The sequence below is a fragment of the Elaeis guineensis genome, chromosome 13 (assembly GCF_000442705.2).
Source record: "Elaeis guineensis isolate ETL-2024a chromosome 13, EG11, whole genome shotgun sequence".
Classification (NCBI taxonomy): Eukaryota; Viridiplantae; Streptophyta; class Magnoliopsida; order Arecales; family Arecaceae; genus Elaeis; species Elaeis guineensis.
Genome location: NC_026005.2, coordinates 69,528,568 through 69,549,822, shown reverse-complemented (window position 1 = coordinate 69,549,822; position 21,255 = coordinate 69,528,568). Strand labels below are relative to the sequence as shown.

Genomic DNA, 21,255 nt, shown 5'->3' with positions numbered 1-21,255 from the left:
TCACAGATGTACGACCACCTACTTATCATATAATATCTGATATTATTTCACAAAGTCAGAACCTTGTCGATATCTTTCAAGACGTGTGGTTGTGTATTGCAAGCACTAAAGCCATAGAGATTCACAAATATTTTTCCTAGAAAGATAATCCAGGTTGTCATGCAAGACACTTTGGAGTTTCAGTTGTGGTTCTTTTCCCATCAAATACAGCTACTGCACAATCCGGGCGGCAGGAACAAATAGTTGGAATGATGAGGGGCTTTTGGTGCATCTGTTCCAGTTCTCTTATTTTACAAAGAGCTTTTTTCTCATTACAAAGTTTGCTGTACATTTTTTTTTTTGGCAAGAAAACATTATTGCACCGATGCCACATCTGTAGAACTCATGCATTTGAAGCAGTAAAACACTTTTTCATGGCTGAAAGTAATGTTCTTCCAGTGACATAAATAAAGAGTGAAAGCAGGATCTGCTACGCTGCATCAAAACTTATAGGAGCATTAAGCTTGCAGAGCACCCTTGGCTTCTGGTTCACCATCTGTTTGATAATCATATCCATTCCAATATGATCCACTTTCTGACTTGCAGATCCTCAGGAACATGCAGGTGATGATCGTGTCGAGGACGATGAGGAGCGAATATATGTAGGTGATCAAGAAGGCTTCCCAAATGACTGATGGACTAAATTTGCGCGACAGATGGTATGGTCTCATCACCCTGTACTGAAACAATGCTTCTACTGCAGCCATGCTTAGACTGGCAGGCAGAGCTAGTGTTATGCCGGTTGCTGTCCTGCCTCTGATGAGCACAAGGGCCTTGAGGATGGAGAGATAGCCACCGCTGTTTTCCATGGCAGAGATGACAATTGCTAGGTTGCATGCCACCATGGTGTTGGCAATGACAATGGAATATAGAATCACACTCGCAGCAGAGAGGACTAGAATGGAGTTGTTTGAAGAAAGGTGGAGGATATCCGGAATATTGAAGGCTACCACAAGGATAGAGAAGATGGCGGCATTAGCGGAGAGGATAACCAAGGAATTGGAGAGGAAAGTCAGCAAGAGGGAAGGATAAAGATGGAGAAGAGAGGAGAGTGGTGGTGGTGCGAGCCTGCGACGAGGGAATTCTTGGATGATTTGGATGACAGATGCTTTGGCGAGGATTAGGAAGATCAGGGTGAAAGGAAGAGTGGAGATGAATGTTAAGATGGCCTGAGAGAGCTTGAAATTGAGGAGGGAGAAGAATTGGGAGGAGGCGGGGAAACCAGCAGCTTCGAAGAGCAACCGGAGGCGAGAAGAGATTGTTCGGAGGATGGGGGAAGAGGAGAGAGGAAGCGACTGGGAGAGGAGGGTAGCCGCTGAGACGGGGAAGACAAGGAGAGCTGCAGTTGAGGCAAATGAGTGGTAGCTCTGGAAGAAAGCATGAATAGATCTCCTTGTGATCTTAATTGCCTTGCCCATGGTGTGGTGTAGAGATGAGTGCTTTGAGAGGTAGTGGTATTTGAATGGAAGAATGCATTGATCTTTCCTCCCACTTAACAATGTTTTCCATTTGGAGAATGGGACCCCTTGGTCCAGGTTGGTTAGGATGTGGTACTGGCCAACCACTAAACTAACAACTCCCTAGTTGGAGCCATCAAGGCATGTTTTCTACCATCAAGTGTTTGGACTCTTCTTTGAAGTATCTTTCCTTTGCTTTGTTTTGAAGCTCAAAAAATAATAATAAACAAAAAACCTCTTAACTATATATCTCCAATACTTCAGAGCCAACTTCTATGATGCAAAAGATGCCATCGGATCTGCCGTAATCCTTAAACATATCAAAAGAAGTCCAGTATTTGTTTGAAATAAGAACCAAAACATGTTAACAAGCCCCAAAGGTGGGAGGTTAGTCAAGCAGTTGGTGTCCTAATCCCCTCAGCATGTTAGCATGGGGGGGACTAACCTTGCTGGCATGCCCCATTTCACATTTGAAATAAAGCATGGAAAGACCTTCATGGTAGGAGGTGGCTTAGTTTTAGAGGTGGAGGTCCTCATGGTTCCAAGAATTATTGCAAGCCCGCAAAGCAAAATAAATTAGGTAGGGATCAAACATATTTAAAGGAAAGTTTATCTAGCATGCCCAAGTTTGTGCTTTCTTTCTCAAAGGACGGTCCTAAAAGTCACAGACTTTTTCCCCTTTGTATGCTACCAGTCTTTTACTCACATGGACTCTTTTTGGTAGGATTACTCACATGGCCTCAAATATTGTTACCACCATAAACCAAGCAAAAGCACCAATAAAAAATAGCGGTCCAATTTTCTGGGGAGACCTTGTAGAGTTGTGTCACAAGCAGTCTGCTAATGTCTAATGATGCACTGTTAATGAGATTTATTTTTATTATCACTCCTAACCACCACTCTGTATATGTGTGTGTGTGTGTGTGCGCGCGCGTGCGCGAGAGAGAGAGAGAGAGAGAGAGCATATATCATGATAATGTGGTATGTATGAATTATCTACATCATGTAGCTGAGTACATCAGCTTAATATGGCATGTTGCAGTAGTACATATAACATATCTAGAAGGACTATCTTTATATCATAATCAACATTTATTAATTTCACAAAGTCTTGAAAGATATGAGGAAGCCTCTCAATAAATGAGAGAAGTTCATGGTTAGGTGGTGACTATTGAAATAGTCTTGGCTGGTCGACCGAGCAACTAATGGTGAGCCACAGCAGTGATAGAAACAGATACCAGTACGGTTCGATGATTTCGATGGTTGGGCAGGAAGGTAAGTAGTCAATTAGTTTGGTAGCAATCAGGTGCCTGCATACTTCTGAAAAGCAGATTATATTCCCACTGTTTATTTAACTTATCCCCACCTATCAGCCTCTAAAAGTGTGGATGCTATCCTTGCTATCACATGATCCCTCTACCCATCCAAAGATACAGTCCCTTAATCTTGAAAATGACACTACACTTTTAGGACAGAGAAGTTGACAGGGTAACAATTGGTCCTACATGCAATAATTTAAACTATGAAAAAAACATAGGGCTGACAACCTTTGATTCTAAGGAAGTCTATCCTTCTGCAAAGTCTAATATGACTTTCATAGACAATGATAAGACCAGGCATGCAAGATTGCCACCTTTTCAAGTATACTTCCTGTTATTTGTAATATATGTAAATTAACTATTTCAAATCATCTAGCATTATGCAATAATGTAGATTTTATCCAACAAACTACTTCGAGGTGTACTTTTCTGGTTAAGAAAGATAAGAGTGATGATCTAAGCAAGTTTTTTATATATTCAAGCTTCAGTACAATATAGTTGTTAGACTCAACTAAGATATAGATTTATACTGCCTCTTCTTGGCATCATCATAAATGTCCTCCTTGAGACTACTACCTTATTTGGACCATCTTTCCTCGGCCAAATTTGTTCATAAGAATGGATTGGAGGTTTCAGTTCAATTGATTTAAGTGAATCAATTTTGCCAGAATTTCACACCTTTAATAAAAAGGTGGAACTTCGATTAAAAAAAAAAATCCAATGACACAAAAAGATCATTCATTTCATTTGACTGATTGTACCAAACATAAATATGAAGAGTTAATGGGGAGAATAAAAGCATATCTTATCATGAAAACTAACCCCCTCCACCCACCCCACCCCACCTCACCTCCACCCAAAAAAAAACAGAGATACACACACACACCCCAAAAAAAAAAGGAACCATAAACACCACACACAAAAGAAGAAAGAAAAACAAAAACAAAAGCAACCCTTTGATTGTACAGCATTGATAGCTCAGCAAATCCATCAACCTCAGAAGGGAGCGGATCCATGATTGGCACAAGATAAGAAAGCATGAAGTCTGCATCCGACCAGCCGAACAGGGTTGCTGATTGGCCATCATGGCATGTTGCTGTGGCACAGTAAATATATGTGTCAGCAGGCGGCCTGGGCAGTCAACTGGCACCGCCCAGCCTAGACCTTGTATATGTTCCAATAGGTGCAAGGATAGCTTTCTACAATATAACAAAAAAATAAAAATAGTTAAAGATGGATTTATACACTGCTAACGAATATATCTATAGAAATTATTGCACGTAGATTAATTTTCAATAATAATTAATATTTAAAATATGTTAATTTTAATAGAAAGATCCCATTTTTCATTTAGCTCTAGGTTTAAAAATGTCAAGACGGCCTGGTTGTCAAGCCCAAATTACCATCTCCCTGTCCACAAAGTGCTAAACCTTTTTCTAGTTTGCACCAAGATTATAGATTACCAAATGATTTAAACCTGCTAAAACGACAACCTAGACCAACCAGCTCATCTAGCAGGCTACAATAACTGCATTTCTCACATGGTGCTTCTACTGTTCTACAGCTGTAACGCAATCCATTCCAATCCTTCCAGCAGAATAAATCATGGCTTTTTGGCTCCATAGCAGACTTTGGAATAACATGCACTCTCCCTGCAAGTGGTCACTTTAAATTATGTGGTCTCAACTTCATAGGTCCTGATGCAACTGCAGTCACCATGAAAGAATGAAGAACCGATAAGATTTGGATGTCATCAATTTTCCCAAAAGAAAAAAAAGAAAAGAAAAAGGAACTACATTATTCTATTGATTAACATATTGGACATGAAGGATGGGACTACAGTATAAGCTGACACATAGCATTAACAGAAATAAAAAGATCAACACACAGCAATGCTAAGGGGTAGTAGACACAGAACTAAATTGGGAGAAAGCCATACATAATTTTTTAGACATGTACCTTGTTGGCCACATATGATCTCAATGACGGGGCCTGCTATGTGCATTTAAGGGCACAGATTATATTATTGTTATTGCTGTTGTTGTTGCTGTTCTTCTTCTTCTTCCTCTTTTTTAAATTGACAGCATGAGTAGGGGGAGAGTAAAGGAGAAAAAAAGGATTTAGTGAACTTTCTAAGAGAACATTTTGGAGAATACAATTGGATAAAAACTGATTAGAAAAAGGATAATAAGGCATAATGCAATTTTGCGTTTGTACACAGCAAAGGTGTCATTCATTTGATTTGGCACCTTGATTGGCAGTATTTTCAATACCATCCAGTGGATGCAAAATGTACAGAGGATAAATGAAAAAATCTGACATGCTTAAAGATAGCTATGCATATTGATTACATACAAAGCTACCTAAAACATTATGTGCTCCAAGTACACAGTCTGCCTCTGCATCTACTCTCATCAGATAATTGGATTAATTCAACTTAATCTATAATTCCTTGAAATAGTTGGCTGAATGATTATAGGTACAACAAGAATCAAATTTTGCAATTTTTCCTGCTATTGGAGCTTATTGAGAGCTGGTATATGTAAGAACTTAAAGGGGTCTATTCTTTAAAATAGTAACATTAATACACCACCTTTAACAAGGATGAGTCTCACCAAAGTGGCTATGATCCTGCTAGGCCACGAGGTAGTTTTGCTGACTTGGCAAAGACCACTCAGCCTATTTCGATATCGTAGATGTAGTAATCTCGAATGTAGTTAGGTCTACGTATCAAATTATGTATGCATATATGAACATATATCAAAAGTTAATAGATAAGCTATGCATGTTTGTTCACATACGTACATGAATAAAATCTTGCCTCTTATCTGTGTAGACTTTTCTAAGGCAGGCCTAGAGGGTGGCTCCATAAATAACCACATCAAGTTTTGTACTTCCCAACTTTACCTGTAGGTCTTGATGCAAGAACCTCTCTTGCTCAAATTTGAGAACGGTTGGCTAAAGATTTTAAACTTGTGAATCATACATAGATGAGTATGGTCAAATGCATTTGATGAAAAAACTCAAGTTAAGGTTAAGCCTATGGATGTAGGCCCTAATGAGAACCAGCAATAAATAAGGATTCACATAACTAATTTAAAAATCATAGAATACTTGCTGTAATAGACATGGGTATGTCTAACATGTAGCATGTAGGCTTTCTGCTATATCCTATACTATCTATCTTAAATGATACGTATTATAAGTTGGACATGTTACATTGTAAATTATTTTCATTAACACAACATAATTATGAGGCCAAGAGATGAGAGAGAGTATATAATCATTGCTAACTGATCATCACCAAATCATTGTCAATAAGTTGTTCATTCCTTTCTTTCCTTCTCATTTTCCCTTGTCTTTTCCCTTATTATATTCTTATTTACCTCCCTTTCTCCATTTTCTACCTCTTCAATTAATATGCCTATATTGCTCTTTTTCTATTCTTTTCCTCTCCCTGTTCTTTTTCCTCTTCTAATTCCCTTATTTCATTCTCTTTTTTTCTTCCTTTTCTTTTTTTCTGTTTTTAATCTCATATTTTTCTTCCTTCTTTCTTTTATCTTCCCCTCCTTCTCTCCACCTAAGACAGATGTGGCCACCTAGCAGGTTATGTGCATGCTAAATTCCTTTACAATCTTAACAAGGATGACAATTTCAATAATTCTTGATGCAGGTATATATTAATTGTTTTAGAATGCAGATACCTGGGCTACCTAGGTGGTGCTTGGACCTATCCTAGTTTCAGCCAGAGCCCAAACAGTTAGATAACCCCTTAGCTGGTTGAGTGCATAGAGGATGCTACAGTGGCACACATGGGCCTAGGAAGGTTGACCTAGGACCATCCTTTTGAGTGGATTTGATATCAGGCAGGGAAGCTAGGGCTATCTGTTGTGCAGGATCTGGTTTCCCTCAACAATATCAAGTGAGCAAGCAAGTTATAACTCCTGTTTTCATTCTGATTACTGCCTAAACACCTTAGTAAAATTTTCATGTTTTTTGTTATTTATTTCCAACTTTATGGAAATTATGTATCACTTCGTGCACTTGCTTTTGTATTAACCTAATTTATTGAAAATAGTGTTTTGGATCATCGATATATATTTGTGCATTAATGTGTCAATTGAAATAGGCCTAAATGATAGTAAAACTATCACGCCCCAAATCCAGAACATAATACGGTCATGCTATCAAAGAGTACCATTCTCGATAAGACGAAGCTTATCAATCATAATCAACTAAAATCCTTCACAAATAGAATATAATAAAAGATTCAATTCCATTATTCATCAAGTAATTAAATCAAAATTGATTCAAAGCACCTAAATCTAAAATTAAGTACCAAATCCATATCTCAAAATTCATCAATAGTTCATTACAAGTCCATAATCATCCTATAAGTTAAAATTTAGCTGCAAAATCTCCAAGCTCGCTAGCATGGGCCCTCAAGCCTGGATCATCCTTCGTTCCTAACCTTATTCATCTGGATAGAAAAAAAAAAGAAAAAGATATGAGCTACATCAGTTCAGTAAGTAAACCTTACACTATCTTATTCAGATCAAGCATAAGTTTATACATGCATCAATAAATTATTTAAAGAAGATGATTATTATTGAAATATAAAATTTTTATAATAACAATACATCATAAATCAATGATGCTCTTGCATACGCATAAATCATGAAACTTTCATAAACTTAGTTTCTGATGTTATTTTACCATCAATTATAAATTTATAAATCATTTTAACTTTATCAATAAAGTCATAAACCATTTGTCTTTTTATCATATCATGCTTCTGAATAATTCTCTCAGATTAAATGCTAAGGTTACTATTATACCCATGATAGGGTCATAATCATGTACCAACTATTATTACCCGTTGGCAAGGTCATATACCAACTACTATTATCCATTGGTAGGATCGTATATCAACTACTATTATCCATTGGCATGGTCATTTGCCAATTACTATTACCCACTGATAGGGTCGTATGTCAATTACTGTTATCTACTGGCAGGGTTGTATGTAGCTATCTGAGAACTTTTTTTCATGTTTCTTAAAATAAGTATTCTTAAATCATATTTCATCAAGTTACATTTTCTTAGATCATGCATAAATAAGAAACTACATAATTTCATAAAATTCATGATTCAAAAATAATTTTTAACAGTAAAATAATCGTAAAATCATTCTTTTCATAACAAGGCATATATTTCATAAATATGGAGTTCATATTTCATAAAAAATCATTCATATTAAAATATTCATAAATCACTATTTTACCATGAATCATAAATTTCACAATGCATATACTTGATCCTTATTTTATGAAAATATAGAATAATTATTTCATGATAAAATAGTCGATAATTTCAAAAGCAAGTAAGAAGTATCAAAGTTATTTATCTTTTTCGTCCTAACCCTTCAAACTTTGATAGAGAAATTTATCAAACCTATTTAACATATTAAAAGCATCACTAATTTCTATTTATTAATTCAATCACAAAAAAAAAACTGTAGATCGGGTGGTTAGTTCGACAAATAGTTCGGATGCTGGGATAATTCAGGATCTTCTAGACGAGAGTCAAATCTAGGTGACTCGATTAAGAAACCATGAGGCATGGATTAGAATAAAGGCCAAGATCAATCATATGGTTAATCAATAGGGATTTCAAAGGTATTCAACATGACCAAAATGGGGTCCGACATCTTGCATGGATATTAAAGCAGTTTCAAGCTTCTTTGGATTCATTATCTCAAGTTCATACGAGGATCCGTGAATCAGATGGAGAGAGAATAGAGGAAGAAAAACCCTAGAAAGAGAAGGAGAAAGAAAAAAGAGAGAGAAAACCCTTTCTCTCTTTTTTTTTTCTTTTCTTTTCTTCTTCTTCTTCTTTCTTTTCTTTTCTTCTTTCTTTTCCTGGCTGAACAGAGGGGGGGCCTAGTGCTCCGACGAGGTGTGGCGGCAATACCGAAGGTCCGACAATGGGCAGTGGGGTGTGGGCTACGGTGGCTAGCAGTGGGTGGCCGACGGTGTGATAGCCAACCCTAAAATCCCACCCCCCCCCCTTACATGAATCTTAGGGCATGAAAAGGAAAACACGAAAAAAAGAGGAAAACATTGAAGACTCCCGCTGGGAGTCTTCTTCCGTGGGACATCATCGGAGAGGAAGTCGAATCCAGAAAGAATTCGACCTCCCCTCTGCCCTATAAAAATCCCCTCTCCTCTCCTCTAAAGCTGGCCACGACGAGCACCGGATCTTCCCTCTTGTTTTTCTCGATTTTTTTTGTTGAAACCGCGGACGCCCTTATCATGTTCATCTCAAATCCTCGTCGGAGACCTCACTGGTGATAGAGGTAAGCCCCGGCCCTCCTTCCTCTCTTCTTTTCCCTCCTTTCCATGGTATCGTACACCCCCGTCTGCCGTCGGATTTACCTAAAAATCCACAAAAAGAAGAACCCCTGTTTTTCTTTATTTTGAACGAGCCTTCTCCCTCCCTTTTTCAGCCACCAACGCCGCCGCCCATGGTGCCGCACCCCATGGGTCGTGACCCCCATGTACCTACTACCTTCTCCGAAGGTTTTGACTGTCAGTGATCTGCCGATGAGTGGAGAAAAATTAAAAAGAGGCGGATCCCCTATTTTTCATGATTTTCCCATGATTTTCTTCGCTGGCCGATCCTCACTGCCGGCTGTTCTCTATCCCATCATCATCGGTCGCCTGCTGCTGCTGCCCGTTGCTAGTCTTCCGGCCAAGAACCACCAGCCCCCACCCGTATTCCTCCTTGTTCGACCAAGAGAAGAAAAGAAAAGGAAGAAAAAGAAGAAAAGAAAAAAGAAAAGAAAAGAAAAAGAGAGAAAAAAAATTTCTCTCTCCTCTCTTGTTTTTCCTCTCCTTCTCTCTCTAAGATTTTTCTCCATCTATTCTCTCTCCATCTGATTCATGGACCCTCATATGAACTTGAGATGATGTACCCAAAAAAGTTTGAAACTGCTTTAATATCCGTGCAAGATGTCGGATCCCAACCTAGTCATGTCGAATGCCCTTAAAATTCCTATCGACTAACCATATGATTGATCTTGACCTTGATTCCAATCCATGCCTCATGATTTCTTTGATCGAGTCACCTACATCTGATCCTTGGTTAGGAAGTTTCTGAATTATCTCAGCATCCAAACTGTCAGTTGAACTGACCACCTGATCTACAGTATTCTTTCTTTATGATTAAATTAATAAATAAAAATTAATGATACTTTTAATATGTTAAATAGGTTTGATAAATTCATCTATCAAAGTTTGAAAGACTAGGATGAAAAAGATAAGTAATCCCAATACTTTTTACTTAATTTTGAAATTATTAACTATTTTATCATGAAAAAAATTATTCTATATTTTTATAAAATAAGGATCGAGCATATGCATTATGAAATTCATGATTTATCATAAAATAATGATTTATAAATATTTTAATATAAATAACTTTTTATAAAATATGAACTCCATATTTATAAAACGTATGTCTTGTTATAAAAAGAATGATTTCACGATTATTTTACTGTTAAAGATTATTTATGGATTATGAACTTTATGAAATTATTTAGTGTCTTATTTATGCATGATCTAAGAAAATGTGACTTGATGAAATATGATTTAAGAATGCTTATTTTAAGAAATATGAAAAAATACTCTCAGATAGCTATATACGACCTTACCAGTAGATAATAGTACTTGGCATATGACCCTGCCAGTGGATAATAGTAATTGTCATATGACCCTACAAACGAATAATAGTAGTTGGTATACGACCTTGCCAATGGGTAATAGTAGTTGGTACATAATTATGATCCTGTCACGGATATGATAGTGACCTTAGTATTTAGTCTGAGAGAATTATTAAAAATTATGATATGAAAAGAATGACAAATGATTTATATCTTTATATACGAAGTTAACATAATTTATGAATTTATTTATGCTACGCATTGAAAACTATATTTATGTAAATTGCATGATTTATGCATATGCAAAAGCATCATTGATTTATGATATATTGTTATTATAAAAAATTATGTTTCAATAATAATCATCTTCTCTAAATGATTTATTGATGCATGTATAAACTTATGCTTGATCTGGGTAAGATAGTGTAAGATTTACTTACTGAGCTGATGTAACTCATATCTTTATCTTTTTCTTTTTCTGTCCAGACAAATAAGGTCAGGAAGCAAGGATGATCTAGGTTGGAGGGTCTACACCAATGAGCATGGAGATTTACAGTTGAAATTGAATTTATAATGAATTTTGAACATAGATTTGGTATCATCTTTTGGATTTATTCACTCTGAACCAATACTGATTTATTTACTTGATAAATAACAGAATTAAATCTTTTATTATAACTTATTTTTGATAGATTTTAGCTGATTATAATTGATTGGCTTCGTGTTATTGTGGACCTCATCCCTCGATAGCGTGGTCGTGTTATGTTCCGGATTTGAGGTGTGACGTTTTATAGTATCAGAGCAATAGATTTGATCATCGGTAGACTTAAAGTCTAGCAATGGGTAGATAAGTCTCATTTAGCTAGATCATGTTTAACTAAATAAAAATAGACAAGTTTTTCTTAGAGTTTCTGTTACTTATTTAAGGAAGTTAATTAATGCTGATATTTTTTTATCTAGGTGACAATGAACAATAGAGAAAATGAAGTCTCAACGAATCCTGCCAATAGAAAGAGAGGAGCAAGAAGGACTACAAGAAAAAATGCCAGCCAATTGATTGAGCAGACCCCTAATACACAGGTCACTCAAGCAGACATTACTGGAGTGCCAAGTAGTGGCCCAGCTTTTCAACAACAGCAGACACAAGTCGCTCCTCAACCTGTACTTTCTTTAGAGTCATATTATGAGAGATCTAGAAAGCCTAATCCATCACTATTTGAGAGTGGATCTGATCCTCTGGTTGCAGAGACATGGGTTCGAGAAATGGAAAAGATGTTTGATTCACTACAGCATCCTGAACATGTGAAGGTTAGGTTAGCCATTCCTACGCTAAAAAGAAATGCCGAATTTTGGTGGACTGCAATAAAGACTGCATATAAAAATAATGATAATCAATTGACATGGGAGGAGATCAAAAAGAGATTTTATGATCAGTATTTTTTTGAGTTAGTGAGATTAGTGAAAGAAAATGAGTTCTTGAATTTGAGGCAAAAAGATGATATGACAGTATTGGAGTATGCAAACAAATTCAATGAGTTAGATCGATTTTGCCCCCAACTAATAGAGTCTAAAAAAAGCAAAGCAAATAGATTTGAGCATGGTCTAGGATATAAAATTCGCTCTCATTTGTCTTCTCATCTTTTTAATGGCTATAAGGATGTACTAGAATAAGCTTTGAAAGTTGAATCAGATATTAAAAGATTGAACCAAAAAAGAAAAAATAGGAAGAGGTCTAGACCAACTGGGGCTCAGAATGACCAACATGACAATTTAGAGAACCACTCTAATAAGAAGAAAGGAACCAAGACTTGTGAGTATCGTGGTAGAAATCATAGTGGGCCTTATTATAAGAAACTCGGAATGTGCTTTGAGTGCGGCAAGAAAGAACATTTGGCATGAGATTATCTTAATAAAAAAAATGACTCTAAGTCCACCAAATTCACTGATCAAAATCAAAAAGAGAATGCACGAGTATTTGCTTTGATTGAGCAGGATGCCAATATAGATGATCAAGTCATTACAGGTACGATTCTAGTCAACCCATAGATGCCCATATATTGTTTGATTATAATTTTTTTTATTATTCTTTTGTGTCTATTAAGTTAATTATATATTTAGAGAATTGAATAAGCCATTATATATTATCCCTTCACTTAAGAAAAGTTATTTTCATTGATGTCTTATTTAAGAATTACGTCATAAGAAAACTAGGATTGACAGAAACTGATCTAAAGTATGATAAAGATAATATGAAGATAAAGTATCCTCACTTATTTGAAAATGAAGGTATATCAAGTTTCGAGGACGAAACTATTTTTAAGGGGGGTAGAATATGATAGCCAGCCCTAAAATAACTTACACGAATCTTAGGGCATGAAAAAAAAATAAAAAAAAGAAAAAAACGTTGAAGACTCCCGCTGGAAGTCTTCTTCCGCATGACCTCATTGGAGAGGAAGTCGACTTCAGGAAGGATTCGGCCTCCCCTCTGTCCTATAAAAATTTTCTCTCCTCTCCTCTAAGGCTAGCCATGATGAGCACCAGATCTCTCCTCTTATTTTTTTCGATTTTTCTCGTTGAAGCCGTGGACACCCTTATCGTGTTCGTCTCAAATCCTCGCCGAAGACCTAACCGGTGACGAAGGTAAGCCCCAACCCTCCTTCCTCTCTTCCTTCTCCTCCTTTCCACGGCATCGTGCACCCTTGCCGGCCGTCGGATTTGCCGAAAAATCCACAAAAAGAAGAACCCTTGTTTTTCTCTATTTTGAACGAACCTTCTCCCTCCCTTTTTCGGCTAGCACCACCGCCCATGCTTTCACACCCCATGGGTCGTGGCCCCACCTACCTACTACCTTCTCCGAAGGTCTTAACCATCGGTGATCGGCCGATGAGTGGAGAAAAATTGAAAAGGGGCTGATCCTCTATTTTTCATGATTTTCCCATGATTTTCTTCGCCGGCTGATCCTCACCGTCGGCAGTCCTCTGTCCCATCGTCATCGATCGCTTGCTGCTGCTATCCATTGCTGGTCTTCCAACCAATAACCACCAGCCCCCACCCATATTCCTCCCTGTTTGACCAAGAGAAGAAAAGAAAAGCAAGAAGAAGAAAAGAAAAAAGAAAAGAAAAAGAGAAAAAAAAGATTTTCTCTTTCCTCTCTTATTTTTCTTCTCTTTGTCTCTCTAGAGTTTTTCTCTCTATTCTCTCTCTATCTAATTCATGGATCCTTGTATGAACTTGAGATGATGTACCCAAAGAAGTCTGAAATTGCTTTAATATCCATGCAAGATGTCGCATCGCACCCCGATCATGTCGAATGCCCTTAAAATCCCTGTCGATAACCATATAATTGATTTTGACCTTGATTCCAATCCATACCTCATGATTTCTTTGATCGAGTCACCTACATCTGATCTTTGATTAGGAAGATCCTGAATTATCCTAGCATCTGGACTGCAAGTTGAACTGACCATCCGATTTATAATATTCTTTCTTTATGATTGAATTAATAAATAAAAATTAATGATATTTTTAATATGTTAAATAGGTTTGATAAATTTATCTATCAAAGTTTGAAGGACTAGGATGAAAAAGATAAGTAATTCTGATACTTCTTACTTACTTTTGAAATTATTGACTTTTTATTATGAAAAAAATTATTCTATATTTTTATAAAATAAGGATCGAGCATATGCATTGTGAAATTCATGATTTATCATAAAATATTGATTTATGAATATTTTAATATGAATGATTTTTTATGAAATATAAACTCCATTATTTATAAAATGTATGCCTTATTATAAAATAAATGATTTCATAATTGTTTTATTGTTAAATATTATTTATAGATTATGAACTTTATGAAATTATTTAGTATCTTATTTATGCATGATCTAAGAAAATGTGACTTGATGAAATATGATTTAAGAATACTTATTTTAAGAAATATGAAAAAAGGCTCTTAGATAGCTATGTATAACCCTGCCAATGGATAATAGTAATTGACATATAACCCTGCCAATGGATAATAATAATTGACATACGACCCTGCCAACAGATAATAGTAGTTGGTATACGAGCCTGTCAATGGGTAATAGTAGTTGGTACATGATTATGGCCCTATCATGGATATAATAGTGATCTTAGCATTTAGTCTAAGAGAATTATTAAAAATCATGATATGAAAAGAATGACAAATGATTTATGACTTTATATACGAAGTTGACATAATTTATGAATTTATTTATGCTATGCATTGAAAACAATGTTTATGTAAATTGAATGATTTATGCATATACAAGAGCATAATTGATTTATGATATATTGTTATTATAAAAATTTTATATTTCAATGATAATCATCTTTTCTAAATGATTTATTGATGCATGTATAAACTTATGTTTGATCTGGATAAGATAATGTAAAGTTTACTTACTGAGCTGGTGTAGCTCATATCTTTTTCTTTTTCTTTTTCTATCCAGACAAATAAGGTTAGGAAGCAAGGATGATCTAAGTTGGAGGGTCTATGCCAGTGAGCATGAAGATTTGCAGTTGAAATTGAATTTATAGGATTATTATAGACTTGTAATCAACTACTAATGAATTTTGAATATAGATTTGATATTATCTTTTGGATTTATTCACTTTGAACCATTATTGGTTTATTTACTTGATGAATAACGGAATTGAATCTTTTATTATAACTTATTTTTGATGGATTTTAGCTGATTATGATTGATTAGCTTCGTGTTATCGTGGAACTCATCCCTCGGTAGTATGGTCACGTTATTTCTCGGATTTGGGACATGACAGGCGACGAGGGTTGAATGGCGGCCAAATCAAAGGAAAAAAATCAAAAATAGGAGACTTCTTCATGATGGATTTTCGGTGATGTCGGCAGCCGATGGTGAGGTCTGGGGCCATGGGGAGAAAGAGAAGAGGGAGAAAAAGAAGAGTCGGAACTTACCTCAAGCTCCGGTGGCATCTTCGACCCCGATTTCCGATGGGCACAACTATGGGCTGCCGCGGCTTCACCAGGAGAAAAAGAGGAGAAGCTTGATGTTTGCCAGTGGAGAGCCTTAAGGGGGAGAGGGATACATATAGAGAATCTCCTAAGGTTTTGATAGCCCTAGCAGTCCTAATCCATGGTAGATTCAGTGGAGAAGAAGACTCCCTTGGGGAGTCTTCAGCTTTTTTTTTCCAATCATAGGTAGCTTTGAGATTCGAGATATCACATTCTATACCCTTTAAAAAAAATTTCGTCCTCGAAACTTGTCATATCTTTATTTTCAAATAAGTGAGCATACTTTATTTTCATATCATCTTTATCGTACTTTAGATCAGTTTCCATCAATCTTAGTTTTCTTATGATACAATTCTTAAATAAAGCACAGATGAGAATAACTTTTCTTAAGTGAAGAGATTACATATAGTAACTTATTCAATTCTTTGAATATGTAGCTAAACTTAGAAGACAAAAAAGAATAAAAAAATTATAATGAAACAACATATGGGCATCTACGAGTAGACTAGAATCGTATCTATAATGACTTGATCACCTGCATTGGCATCCTGCTCAGTCAAAGCAAATACTCGTGCATTCTCCTTTTGATTCCGAGCAGTGAGTTTGGTAGACTTAGAGTCATTCTTTTTATTAAGACAATCCCATGCCAAATGTCCCTTCTTGCCATACTCAAAGCACATTCCGAGTTTCTTATAGCAAGGCCTACTATGATTTCTACCACAGTACTCACAAGTCTAGGTTTCTTTCTTCTTATTAGAGTGGTTCTCTAAGTTGTCATGTTGGTCACTCCAAGTCCCAATTGGTCTAGACCTCTTCCTATTTTTCCTTTCTTGTTTCAATCTTTTAATATTTGATTCAACTTTCAAAGCTCGTTCTAGTACATCCTTATAGCCATTAAAAAGATGAGAGGACAAACGAGACAGAATTTTATATCCTAGACCATGCTCAAATCTATTTGCTTTGCTTCTTTCTGACTCTATAAGCTGGGGACAAAATCGACCTAACTCATTGAATTTGTTTGCATACTCCAGTACTATCATATCATCTTTTTGCCTCAAATTAAAGAACTCATTTTCTTTCACTAATCTCACTGACTCGAAAAAATACTGACCATAAAATCTCTTTTTGAACTCCTTCCATGTCAACTGATTATCATTATTTTCATATGTAGCTTTTATTGTGGTCCACTAAAACTCAACGTTTCCTTTTTAGCATAGGAATGGCTAACCTAACTTTCATATCCTTAAGATACTGTAGTGCATCAAACATCTTTTTCATTTTTCGAATCCATATCTCTGTAACCAGATGATCAGGTCCACCCTTAAACAGTGGTGGATTAAGCCTTCTAAACCTCTCATAATATGATCTTAAAGATAGTGCAGGTTGAGGAGCGACTTGTGTCTACTGTTGTTGAATAAGTTGGGCCACCACTTGGCATACTCCAACAATGTCTGCCTGAATGGTCAGTGCATTAGGGGCCTACTCAACCAATTGGCTGGCATTTTTTCTTATAATCCTTCTTGCTCTTCTCTTCCTAGTGGCACAGTTTGCTAGGACTTCATCCCTTCTGTTGCTCATCATCACCTATCAAAAATACTAGCATTAATTAGCTTCCTTAAATAAGCAACAAAGACTCTAAAAAAAATTATCTATTTTTATTTAATTAAATATGATCTAACTAAACGAGATCTATCTACTCATTGCTAGACTTTAAGTCTACCCATGATCAAACCTGTTGCTCTGATACCATAAAATATCACACCCCAAATCTGAAACATAATACGGCTATGCTATCAAGGGGTATCGCCCTCGATAACATGAAGCCTATCAATCATAATCAACTAAAATCCTTCATAAATAGAATATAATAAAAGATTCAATTCCATTATTCATCAAGTAATTAAACCAAAATTGGTGCAGAGCACCTAAATCTAAAATTAAGTACTAAATCCATATCTCAAAATTTATCAATAAATCCATAATCATCATATAAGTTAAAATTCAGCTGCAAAATCTCCAAGCTCGCTAGCATGGACTCTCTAGCCTGGATTATCCTTTATTTCTAACCTTATTCGTTTGGACAGAAAAAGAAAAAAAAAAAAGAAATGAGCTACACCAGCTCAGTAAGTAAACCTTACACTATCTTACCAGGATCAAGCATAAGTTTATACATGCATCAATAAATCATTTAGAGAGGATTATCATTTAAACATAAAACTTTCATAATAACAATACATCATAAATCAATGATGCTTTTGCATATGTATAAATCGTGAAATTTTCATAAACATAGTTTCTAATGTTATTTTACTATCAATTATAAATTTATAAATCATGTTAACTTTATCAATAAAATCATTTGTCCTTTTGTCATATTATGCTTCTTAATAATTCTCTCAGATTAAATGCTAAGATCACTATTATATCTGTGACAGGACCATAATTATGTACCAACTACTATTACCCATTGGCAAGGTCGTATACCAACTACTATTATCCGTTGGTAGGGTCATATACCAACTACTATTATCCATTGACAGGATCATTTGCCCATTACTATTACTTACAGGATCATATGCCAATTATTATTACCCACTGGCAGGATCAAACATAGCTATCTGAGAGTCTTTTTTCTTGTTCCTTAAAATAAACATTCTTAAATCATATTTCATCAAGTCACATTTTCTTTGATCATGTATAAATAAGATACTAGACAATTACATAAAATTTATGATCCAAAAATAATTTTTAACAATAAAATAATCATAAAATCATTCTTTTCATAACAAAGCATACATTTCATAAATATGGAGTTCATATTTCATAAAAAGTTATTCATATTAAAATATTCATAAATCACTATTTTACTTTGAATCATAAATTTCACAGTACATATATTTGATCTTTATTTTATGAAAATACAAAATAATTTTTTTCATAATAAAATAATCGATAATTTCAAAAGCAAGTAAGAAGTGTTGGAATTACTTACCTTTTTTCCTCCTAGCCCTTCTAACTTTGATAGATGAATTTATCAAAACTATTTAACATATTAAAAGCATCATCCATTTCTATTTATTAATTCAATCATAAAGAAAGAAGATTGTAGATTGAGTGGTCAGTTCGACAAATAGTTTGGATGCTGGGATAATTCAGGATCTTCTAGACGAGGATCAAATCTAGGTGACTCGATCAAGAAATCATGAGGCATAGATTGGAATCAAAGCCAAGATCAATCATATGGTTAATCAATAAGGATTTCAAAGATATTCGACATGACTAGGGTGGGGTCCGACATCTTGCACGGATGTTAAAGCAGTTCCTGACTTCTTTGGATACATCATCTCAAGTTCATACGAGGATCCGTGAATTAGATGGAGAGAGAATAGAGGGACAAAAACCCTAGAGAGAGGAGGATAGAGAGAAAAGAGAGAGAAAACCCTTTTTCTCACTTTTTTCTCTTTTTTTTTCCTTTTTTTTTCTTTTCTTTACTTCTTCTTTTCTTTTCTTCTTTCTTTTCCTAGCCGAACAAAGGAGGGACACAAGGGGGGCCTGGTGCTCTGACGAGGTGTGGCGGCAATATCGGAGGTCTGACAATGGGCAATGGGGTGCGGCTGGTGGTGGCCAGTAGTGGGTAGCCGACGGTGAGGGCCGAACGGCAGCTAAATCAAGAGAAAAAAATAAAAAATAGGAGACTTCTTCATAGCGGATTTCCAGTGAAGTTGGCAGCCAATGGTGAGGTCTAGGGCCATAGAGAGAAAGGGAAAAGGAAAGGAAGAAGAGGCGGAGCTTACCTGGACCTCCGGTGGTGTCTCCGACCCCAATTTCTGATGGGCACAAGTACCGCAGCCGAAGAAAAAGAGGAGAAAGAAGCTCGATGTTTGCCGGTGGAGAGCCTTAGGAGGGAGAGGGATACATATAGAGAATCTCCTAAATTTTTGGTAGCCCTAGGAGTCCTAATCCATGGTGGATTTGGTGGGGTCATCCCAATTGGCTGCTTTTTTTTTTTTCCCTACCTTGGGTAGCTTTGAAATTCGGGATATCACAAAAACCACTATTGTATTAAACTTTGTATGCTTTAATTTTTTTTTCCTAAGCTTGTAGATATATCTCTATGTTTATGAACTAAACTAATTTTTATTTTTTAAACACAAGTATGTAAAGACTAGCCCAGCAGCTAGTTGGGATGACCCCAAGAAGACTAATTTTCCTGATAAATGCAGCTTATCCACTCCCATTGGCACTTGGTAAATATCAGAAATATGATAAAATAAAAGGGGTAAAACTTGAATGAAGTTGGATCATGGATAACCTGTGCATCAATATGGCATAACCTAGCATTCATTAAGCCTTATGAATGCAAAATAGTGAACCCACAAGGGTGTTCATGGTCTGAGCCAAAAGAGAAACTAAACTATAAAGCAGCCTCTCCTTTGTCCGCTGGCCAACATGGAACCAAGGGGAGAAGGCTTTTGAGTATTGGAGCATCCCCCTCTCCCATATGATCCATTATATGCCTCGGGTATAAAACAAGATAGAATATGGAATAAAATGGGAAAGAAATCCAAAAATATACCAAAAATTCAGAAAAAAATTTTCAACATTTATTTTATCTCATAGATTGCTATTAAATTTCTTCCAAATTGATTTTGTCTGATTCTTATGTGCAGGTTATGCATTAGCATTGGAAGCAGTAAACTGTGGATTCAAAGGACCATTCTTGCATCAGAAATCAAAATTAGCTCTTTCTTCTTTTCCATATTTTCTTCCTGTTTGTATTCATAAAATAGATTTCTTCATCTTGTTTGTATCTGTATCAATGACTTCTTCCTAGCATACATGTACATTCAAATGTGCAACTTTCACATTTTTGTGATTTGCTAGCCTTTAAGGAAGTTTTCATGGACATATTGTGCCATTGCTCAGACTTCAAAATACTATATAAAGCAATAGAGAAACCATTTCTGTCCTGCTTTAGATCAAAGCATAGTTATCAGAAATACTCTCCCTTTTCCCCCTAAAACTGATTATTCCCAGAGTAATTACCCTCCGCCACAGTGGACAACATACTATTAGTGATAACAAATTGTTCTATGTTGAATTGCCCTTGTAGTTTTGTAAAAGGAAAATAAGAATAAATTAGTAGAGAAAAAACTATATCAAATTACTTAATACTGGGGTGGGGACATTTCTATGAAGGTAGAAAGGGAAATATTACCAAAGAATGCTAACATATCAGCTGCAGTACTCACCACTAAGCAAGTGGAATTTCTTGCATGCTCATCTGCAAAAGACCTGGATGCAAATTTATTTTTCAGACGCAACATTTACTAAGCTTTGTTACATAAATAAAGAAATTTTTGATTGCGTCAAGTAATTAATATAACTTGTCAAGCATCACTTGACCTTCTGAATAGCTTTTTGAATCAATCATGATACTACTGCATAATGCCAAACATACTATTTTTTTTGTTTGACAAGTCAATATTGTTTAATATTCTATAAAACTAAAAGATATTATTTAATCATGTTTATTGAAGGTTTTTTAGTTATCAAATTTTGTTCTTGTTTATAAGGATTATTCAAGTGAAATAGAGTGAAACATGCTTATATATTTTTCTCTTTTCTTGCTTAGATGGGCTATGAAAAAATGAGTAGAATGAAATATGCTTAGATGTTTTTTTTTTTCTTGCTTGG

General features: G+C 35.6%; 1 protein-coding gene and 1 pseudogene across 1 annotated transcript; one reads left to right on the top strand and one right to left on the bottom strand.

Moving 5' to 3' along the window:
• Nucleotides 1-72: 72 nt before the first annotated feature.
• LOC105056131 (uncharacterized) lies at nt 73-1,631 on the bottom strand. The gene has a single exon (XM_010938208.4). It carries the CDS (start codon nt 1,455-1,457, stop codon nt 498-500), a length of 960 nt encoding a protein of 319 aa, XP_010936510.1. The 5' UTR covers nt 1,458-1,631; the 3' UTR covers nt 73-497.
• Nucleotides 1,632-11,504: 9,873 nt separating this feature from the next.
• Nucleotides 11,505-21,255, top strand: part of LOC140853162 (uncharacterized) — a 32,646-nt pseudogene continuing 22,895 nt past the window's right edge.

Excerpts from the sequence above, each read along its gene's own strand:
- LOC105056131 (XM_010938208.4), bottom strand. The coding sequence starts at position 1,457 with ATGGGCAAGGCAATTAAGATCACAAGGAGATCTATTCATGCTTTCTTC.